The sequence below is a fragment of the Chiloscyllium plagiosum genome, chromosome 8 (genome assembly GCF_004010195.1).
Source record: "Chiloscyllium plagiosum isolate BGI_BamShark_2017 chromosome 8, ASM401019v2, whole genome shotgun sequence".
Lineage (NCBI taxonomy): Eukaryota > Metazoa > Chordata > Chondrichthyes > Orectolobiformes > Hemiscylliidae > Chiloscyllium > Chiloscyllium plagiosum.
The window spans coordinates 87670533-87680198 of NC_057717.1; the positions used below are offsets into that span (position 1 = coordinate 87670533).

The 9666-nt window shown below is 44.9% G+C and overlaps 1 protein-coding gene across 1 annotated transcript in view; it reads right to left on the bottom strand.

The window, feature by feature from the left end:
* LOC122552160 (serine/threonine-protein kinase N2-like) overlaps positions 1 to 9666 on the bottom strand; it is a 122039-nt gene that overhangs the window by 21904 nt on the left and 90469 nt on the right. The window contains exons 6-7 of the mRNA XM_043694680.1: positions 6535 to 6748; positions 642 to 845 (exon numbers count right to left, since the gene is read on the bottom strand). Of these exons, the coding sequence (XP_043550615.1) occupies positions 642 to 845; positions 6535 to 6748 (418 nt within the window). The remainder of the gene's footprint in view (positions 1 to 641; positions 846 to 6534; positions 6749 to 9666) is intronic.

Here is a 9666-nt window from a genome sequence, read left to right on the forward strand (position 1 = left end):
GGGGTTACGGGGAGAGACAGCGGGATGGGGTTATGGGGGGGGTGGGAGAGAGCGTGGGATGGGGTTACGGGGGGGAAAAACAGTAACCTTCAAAAGTTATTAAATTATGAGCCTGCAGTTTTTGCAATGCAAGAATTCATCAAATAGAAACGGAGCTGAAGAGCTTGGTCATCCATCACCTTCTGAGGAAAGTTTGAGCAAGTTGACTTTAGAAGAATGAGAGACTGCCTTAATGAGACACAGTAGATGCTGTGAGGAATTTTCCTCTTGTGGGGAATCTAGAACGAGCGAGCACAGTTCAAATACTGGGGGCCTTCTATTTAAGGCAGGAATGAGGAAGAATTTTTTTTAATCGCAAAGCAATCTTTGGAGTTGCCTTTGCCAGAGAGTAGTGAATGCTGGGCCTTTGACAGATCTGGACAGATATTTGATTCACAAGCTGTAGGGGCTCAGGCAACTAAGGGAGTGAGGTCACGGCCATGATCTTCTTGTTTGGCAGGTCAGGCTCAAGGGGCCTGCTCCTGCTCATTATGATCTTATGACTGCACCGATAACTTTGACTGGGCCAGAGAAAACCCCTTTGAAACTCACAACTAAACCATGATGACGACAACATCCAACCCCTGTTAAATGCACTCAACTGGATAACTCTTCAGATTTGATGAGGAGGTTACGGCCACTGCCACTGCCACTTCGTCCGTACAGACCCCGGCTGGTCCTGCTCATGAAGGAAGTCCGACTCTCGTTGGGACTGTACGCAGGCAAAGGGACACCAGACCCACGAGATCGCCCTGGAACAGACTCTAAAAGAGCCGTACAACCAACAAGCCGGACCTCCAGTGTGCCTGAAACAAAAACAGAAAACAGCAATTCAACCCACTGTGCTTTATCAGGAGCCCAACTCGATGAGAAAGAGCCTGTTTTCATATATGAGGAGAAAGTGAGGGCTGCAAATGCTGGAGACCAGAGTCGAGAGTGTGGAGCTGGAAAAGCACAGCAGGTCAGGCAGCGTTCAAGGAGCAAGAGAATTGACAGAATTCCCGATGCAGGGCTTATGCTCAAAACGTCGACTCTCCTGCTCCTCAGATGCTGCCTGACCGGCTGTGCTTTTCCAGCACCACTCTCTCGACTCTGTTTTCACATTTTGTCCCCACCTCCCAATGTGAATTACTTCTCCATTATTGTGATCCTTACCAGTCTTTCAGACCATCAAATTTAAAAAATCAAATGTAACGTTTCAGAGACAGACCTGGCTGGAGCTGTCTTTTGCTTTAGGTATAAGTCCCAATGGAGCTTCTTTTGGGACAGTGGTAGTGTCCCTACCATGGAGCCAGGAGACCCACATTCAAATCCCATTTGTGCCAGAGATGTGTCATAATGTCCGGTTGATTCGAAAATATCTGTCCTATTCCCAATCCCTTGGGCTCGAACAGCTCAAAACACTCAGACAATCAAACAGCACGGAAAGAGGCCATTCTGTCCAGTCCTCCTGTGCTGTGTTTTTTTCATTATCGGCCCAATTGCTCCTTACCCAGTGGCATGCAAACTTAGCACTTATTTGTGCAGGTACTAAACAAAATGATACAAGACAGACGTGAGATTCGTTTTTTCTTGGTTTGTGCCTGGATACCTCAGGCCTGCTGCTTGCAATTTCTACATCACTGAAACCCCAAACAGTGCTAGGGTCATGGGCATCTGTGTTTCCAGGTGCTCAAGTTCAAACTCAGGATTCCTGATCTTATGGGGCAGTTCGAGTCACTTGAGTGTATCAGGGAGATCAAATTCTCTTCAGATTGCAAGTTCCCAGAGGGGGGGGGGCCACCCCACAGGCATTAAGAGCTGAAGGTCGGGGGCAACAGGAAGAGGCAGGAACTGCAATAGCCTCAGAGATGGGCGAGTAGTTCTCAATCCAGTACTCAGCACTGTGGACATCCAGGAGAGACAACATGGCAAAGGTGTGAAATCCAAATCACAGTGTTAATAAATGAAGAACAATAGAGGACCGAGCAGTGAAAAGTTGAAATGCAATCACTAACTATCTCCATGATTCACTCATGGTATAATATCTCCCTGGTGTCAAAGAGCAGAACACCACACAGAGAATGCACAATATGCTGCAGGGCCACAACCAGTACAGTCAATGGTAATGATATAGAGAGAAGAGATCCTGCAGTACATCCAACCTCTGGATTAGTCCCAGTTGTATGCTATAGGGAGGACTGAAACATGATAACAGCCAGAATCAATGTGAGGCCTGAGGGGCAGTGCAGGATCAAGTGCTTCAGAGTCTCCATCCATTGGGTTCCTCGCCAAGGCAGAGATACCTAGGCAAAAGGGAAGGGCTGCACCCCCACAGGATTTGGAGCAATACCCTCAGACATAGTTCACTGGGACGGCTGTGAAGAATTTAAACTAAATTAGCTATTGGGATGGGGTGGATATAAGAGACAAGAGGAAAAACGTGTGTCGATGATTAAGAATGTTGGACAGGGTCAGGAAGGAGGGGTAACATAACAGACAGAAGCAGACAAACAGGACTGAAGAATACAAAGACAGGTTTACAACAGAATACATCCATGCACAAAGGACCATGAATAAGATGCACAAAGGACCATGAATAAGATGCACAAAGCACCATGAATAAGGTGCACAAAGCACCATGAATAAGGTGCACAAAGCACCATGAATAAGATGCACAAAGGACCATGAATAAGATGCACAAAGGAAGGACCATGAGTAAGGTGCACAAAGGACCATGAATAAGGTGCACAAAGGACCATGAGTAAGGTGCACAAAGGACCATGAATAAGGTGCACAAAGGACCATGAGTAAGGTGCACAAAGGACCATGAATAAGGTGCACAAAGGACCATGAGTAAGATGCATAAAGGACCATGAGTAAGGTGCACAAAGCACCATGAGTAAGGTGCACAAAGGACCATGAATAAGGTGCACAAAGGACCATGAGTACGGTGCACAAAGGACCATGAGTAAGATGCACAAAGCACCATGAATAAGATGCACAAGGGACCATGAATAAGATGCACAAAGGACCATGAATAAGATGAGTGAGCGACAAGTTCAAACAGCTGTCGTAACAGGATGCAGCAGCAACAATGGAAACATGGCTCAAAAGTGATAAGGACTGGCAGTTTAACATTCAGAGTGTTAAGAAAAGACAGGGAAGGAGAAAAGGGAAATTGATTATCAGTACTGATTCCAAAAGGCATCCAAGTACCGGAACGCAAGGATGTCCTGGAGGGGGCTAGAATATTCTGACCTGTGAAAGCAAACAAACTCTGATCACACATGTGCAAGAACCATACAGAGGTAATATTGGAAGGGAGAGGCAGACTTTAATTACCTAAACATCAACTTGGGCAACATTGGAGTAAAAGGATGAGGAGAGGGAGGATTTCCTCAAATATGTTCAGGTGAAAAGCACCTTAACCCAAACTGGTTTTGATCACGCTAGGAAAGACACATTGCTGGCTCTGGTGCTGAGCAATGAGGTGGGCCAATTGAGCGAAGTATCTCTGGGGTAACCGCTGACAAAGAGAAGCACCACACCATAAGGTTTAGATTTGGAATAGGACTCACGGCAATGGGGGGGACAGAGCATCTTGGCAGTGTAAAACATAACCAAAATGCTGCCTGACCTGCTGCGCTTTTCCAGCAACACATTTTTCAAAACATAACCAAAGACAGTCAAGTAAAACTGTCACAGAACAATAAGTGCTCTTTAAGGAGCTGACGTTTTAGATCCAGGCAAGTACATTCCAACAAGGGTGAAAGGGTAAGGGATACAAAGCTCCTTGGTTGAAGAAGGAGAAAAGAGAATCTGAGACACGAAAACTGACATGTCAGATGAATTGAGAAGCTGGTCGAACAAAATAGAGCAGATAAGAAGGGAGCTAAGATTGGCAAAGAGTAAACAACGACAAAATGACAGCCAACACAAAAGGTAACCCAAAACGTTTCCAGTTGCAGGTGGTCAGAGAAAATGTAGAGTTTACTAGGGAGTAAGTAGGTGTCACTGCTGAGAGGCAAGGTGAGGCTGGATTGACCAAATGGGCCGGGTGCTGGCAAATAGGACTAGATTAGGTTGGGATATCTGGTCGGCATGGACAGGTTGGATGCTGTCCATCTCTATGACTACATAATGAGCATTTGTATTAGTTTTTGCTAAAGCAAAGGAAGGTGGGAAAATATCAGTGGGAGTGGTAACAGTGAAGGTCATGGATGGAGTGATGACTGACAGGCAGAATGCACTGACAAAGATGGCTACGCTGACGGTGTCATGGCTTGGTGGCTTGCACCCCAGGTTACAAGGGCTTCCCATAATTTTCTGATCTATGCGAGAAATGGGCAGGGGAACGCGGGTCAGACAACAAAACTGAAAATTGTGTAATAGAAGGAGCAGTGTCAGGTTGGATTAAAAACATTGGCTTAAGGAGCAAATCCAGGTCAATGAGCATTTTTCAGTCCACAGCACGACAGATATCAGCATTTCCCAGAGTGGTCAGCACTAGGTAACAGCTTTTTTTTTTAATATATCAACATAATAGAGATTAGGAGCCAGAAAGGTTTCAAAATTTGCAAATTTGGAAATGTCGCAAACAGTAAAGGGTAACAGGAATAGAATGCTCCAGAGACAGACATGTTGAACTGAATGCAGAGACGGGTGAGGTAAGCATGTGGCAGGAGGAATTGGCCTTGAATGGCCCAGTTTGAAAGCACTTGTGGGGAAGTCTGAGGGGCCCAGTGATACCATACTTGGAATATATCCTGTCAGCAACAAGATTAACGGGATCTCAGACCGCATAAAGAAGCATTGAGTACAGAAGGAAGGGAGTGGCAGTGAACCTTTATAAAACTCTAGGTAGGTGACATATAGAGTAGTACATCCATCTTTGGTCACCACATTCAGGTGTGAGGGTTCAAGTGGGTGCAGAGTAGATCAGATCTATCCAAATTGTTTTAAGGTTGAGGGATTTTAGCCGTAAGGTTAAGTCAGAGAAGCCTCGATTGCTGTTCTTGCTGCAAAGGAAATTAAGGAGTGGTTTTAAAAAAAAAGAGTATCCATTTTGTAGGTATCGCTGGCTGGGCCAGCATTCCTAATGAAGGGCTCCGGCCCGAAACATCAATTCTCTCATTCCTCGGATACTGCATGACCTGCTGTGCTTTTCCAGCACCACACACTTTCAGGCCAGCATTTATTGCCCGTCCCTAGTTGCCCCTTGAGAAGGTGAGGGTGAGCTGCCTTCTTGAACCACTGCAGTCCAGCTGCTGCGAGTTCACCCACAATGTCATGAGGGAGGGAATTCCAGGATTCTGACCCAGTGATTGCGAACGAATGGCGAAATACTTCCAAGTCAGGATGGTGAATGGCTTGGAGGGGAACTCGAAGGTGGTGGCGTTCCCATGTATCTGCTGTCCATGTCCTTCGAGATGGAAGTAGTTGTGGGTTTGGAACTTGGTGTCTGAGGATTTTGGTAAATTTCTGCTGTGCCCAACCCCTTTAGTTTACAAAGAGGCCATTCGGCCCATCGAGTCCACAGTAATTCTCTGAAGAGCATGTCTGCCAGACTTAGCCCCCAACCCTACCTCCACAAAGCACAGTTACCAAGGCTAATCCACCTAGCCGGTACATCCCTGGACTCTACGAGACAATTCAGCATTGCCAATCCAGATAACTGAACATTGTTAGACCGTGGGAGGAAACAGGAGCACCTGAAGGAAACCCACACAGACACAGGGAGAAGGTGCAAACTCTACACAGTCACCTGAGGCTACATTCGAACCTGTTTCCCTGGCGCTGTGAGGCACTGAGCCACCCATGCTGCTCTTAGTTAGATAAAGAAAGATATTTCCTTCAGCTGATGGTACAGGGATTAGAGGTCACAAACTTGATGTTCTGGTCAAGACATGAGGAGTCATAGAGGGAAGATTTTAAAACATTTTTACCGTGAATGATAATGACCTGGACGTTCATTTCCAAAGGAAATTGGATGGCCACTTGAGGAAGAACAACTTGCAGGGCTACGGGGATAGCATAGGAGACAGGGACTGATTGGATTTCTCTATAGAGAGCTACAATGGACCCAATGAGCCAAATGGCTTCCTTCTGTGCCATAATGAATCAATAACTTCAATCAATCATTAACGATTCTTAAATAGGATTGTATCAGATGATGTATAATTGCTGGGCCTGTTTCACAAAGGCTGTACAAAGCCCTTGGAATGTCTTTTAAGATCCCAAGTTGACAGGTCATTTCAGTGCAAGGTTCCACAGAAAGTCAAAGGATAAGGGCACAAGGAGAAAATACACCAAGCTGGTCACAAATAGTTATCTGCAAAATCCAGCCACTGAAATGTTTTGAGGTGGAATGCTTAAGAAATCAAATTGGTTCACTAATGTCCCTCATGGAAGGAAACCAGGCTGGTGCACATGTAACTCCAGCCCCAGGCTATGTGCTTCACTGTTCAGGGACACGCACATTCAAAAGAAGAAAAGGAAGAGCAGACTGCCTACCTGTCAGTGGTGATGGCTTGTAAAGCGTGCTGTACTGGTTCTGTTGGTAAGAAGTGCTATTCCGATTGCTGAATGCTGGAGAGCTTGACATAACCAGTTCCTCTTTAATAATACAGCCTTTTGGATGATCTTCTGGAAGCTCATTTAATCTCTGCTCCAAAGAATGCTTTAACAAATCCACCTTCTCACTCGACTCATTCAGCCTGGACTGTGCCTAGGATTAAAAGCATATTTTTGTTTAATATCTGTTGGGTTAAACATTCATTAATATTTATGTAGTATACCTATTTGTGAACTAACTTTCAAAATAAGTATTTTGATGGCAACAGAAATGGCTACTGAACTCATTCAGAATTAGACAGGGATTGAAGCCAAAAGTTCAAAAAAAAAGGCTATTCAGCCCTTCAGACCCATGCTGGCTCTCTGACAGATCTTATTAATTAGTGCCATTCCCCAGCTCTTTTAAACCTTTGCTCTTCAAAAGTTTAATTGACAATTAAAAACTCTATTTATCGAAAGAAAGACAAAAGGCCTGCATTTAGCTAGCACCGTTAGCAACCTCATGACATATCAAAACATTGTCGATCATGGTGAGAGTGCAGCAGCTGATGCTGCATGCAGCAGAATCCAGAAAGAGCAACAAAGATGTACGAGGGGAGAATATTTCTTTTTTAAACGGGTGTTGGTTGAGGGGCAAACTCTGGTGAAAATACCACAAAGGGCAGCCTTGATCATCTTCTAGTAGTGCCATGGGGGTCTTCACATGTACTTGAAGCTCGGCAGACTGAACCTAGGTTTAATGTCTCATCATCAGCACTATGCAAGAATGTCTGCCTAAATCACTCAATATTCTCATTCAAAGACAAGAAAACGATCCACTGAGGCATGACTGACCCAGAGTGTCAATTCCAAACTAAACATCTACTTCCTTCATTTTCCCTAATACACACCAAATCTTCACTGATCTCCAAATCTTCATGGAATCCCGACAGTGTAGAAACAGGCCCTTCGGCTCAATGAGTCCACACCCACCCTCTGTAGAGCATCCCATTCAGGCCCATTCCCCCATCCTATTACTCTACATTTCCATGGACTAATTCATCTAGCCTACACATCCCTAAACACTATGGGCAATTCAACATGGCTAATTCATCTAACCTGCACATCTTTGGACTGTGGGGGCAAACCGGAGCACCCGGAGGAAACCCACACAGACACTGGGAGAATGTGCAAACTCCACACACACAGTCATCAGAGACTGGAATCGAACCTGTGTCCTAGCACTGAATTAAGCACTGAGCCTCTGTGCCGCTATGTTGTGATGCAACTCGGGAACCTAGGATACATCCAAACCAGACCGGTTGGATGTGTAGGGTGTGTAAATGTTGATTTGTCAGCCTGTCAATTGTACTTGCTGAGGTTAAGTGTCATTTGTTAGTCAGGAACCCAATCTTCAATGCAGCAAGTTCCACCAAAATGGTCGAAATTCAACTGCAGCCCTGACACTCTTGATAACATCTTCAAACTGGCACATTCTGTTTGAACCCAGTGTCTAAATCAGGAAGGAAACTGACAAACAATAATGTCAAGTACAATTCCTGTGGGACATCACTGGAAAACAATCTCAAAAGTAGATTCATATTGCTCCATATTTACATTTTATCTACAGCCTGCTAGCCAGTTCCCAATCCAGCTAAATGTATTACCACCAAGATCATAGATCTTAATCTTATAGCGTCATACAGCATGAAAACAGGTCCTTCAGTCCAACCAGTCCATGCTGACCATAATCCCTAACTAAACGAGTCCTACTTCCCTGCATTTGGCCCGTATCCCTCCAAACCTTTCCTATTCATATACTTCACCAAATGTTTTTTAAATGGTGTAATTGTACCCACACCCACCAATTCCTCTGGAAGGTCATTCCACACGTGAACCACCCTGTGTAAAAAATTTGCCCTTGTACTCTTTAAAACTTACTTCTCGAACATACACCACCTAGTTTTGAACTCATCCCACCCAAAGGAAAAGACCCTTGATATTCACTTGAACTCTACCACTCACGATTTTATACTCCTCTGCAAGGACACCCCTCAACCTCCTACATTTCAGCAAAAGGAATCCCAGCCTATCGAGCCTCTCCTTATAATTCAAACACGGTCATTTCTGGCAACATCCTGGTAGACCTCTTCTGAATCCTCTCCAATTTAACAATATCCTTCCTATAGCCAGGTGACCAGAATTGTGTGCAGTACTCCAAAGGAGGCCTCACCAACATCCTGTACAACCTCAACATGACGTCCCAACTCTTATACTCAAAAGTCTGAGAAATGAAGGCAAGCGTGTTAAACCTTCTTTAACAACCTGGTCTACTTATGACCTGTGTCAACTTGGAACATAGAAAAGTACAGCACAGAACAGGCCCTATGATGTTATGCCCAGGATTAATCCTAATCTAAAAGAAAATAACTTAACCTACGCACCCCTCAACTCACTGCTATCTATGTGCATGTCCAGCAGTCGCTTAAATGTCCCTAATGACTCTGCTTTCACCACCACCGCTGGCAACGCACTCCATGCATTCACAACTCTCTGCATAAAGAACCTACCTCTGACGTCTCCTTTATACCTTCCTCCTAATATCTTCAAACTATGACTTCTCATACCAGTCAATCCTGCCCTGGGGAAAAGTCTCTGGCTATTGGCTCAATCTATTCCTCTCATTATTTTGTACACCTTGATCAGGTCTCCTCTCTTCCTCCTTCTATCCAGAGAGAAAAGTCTGAGCTTATTCAACCTTTCTTCATACGGCAAGCCCTCCAGTCCAGGCAGCATCCTGGTAAACCTTCTTTGCACCCTCTCCAAAGCCTCTGTATCTTTCCTATAGTAGGGCGACCAGAACTGGACACAATATTCCAAGTGTGGTCTCACCAGGGACTTGTCGAGCTGTAGCAAAACCTCGCGGTTCTTAAACTCGATCCCCCTGTTAATGAAAGCCAAAATGCCATATGTTTTCTTAACAACCCTATCCACTTGGGTGGCAACTTTGAGGGACCTATGTACTGCACACCCAGATCCCTCTATTCCTCCACACTGCCAAGAATCCTGTCTTTAATCCTAAATTCAGCATTC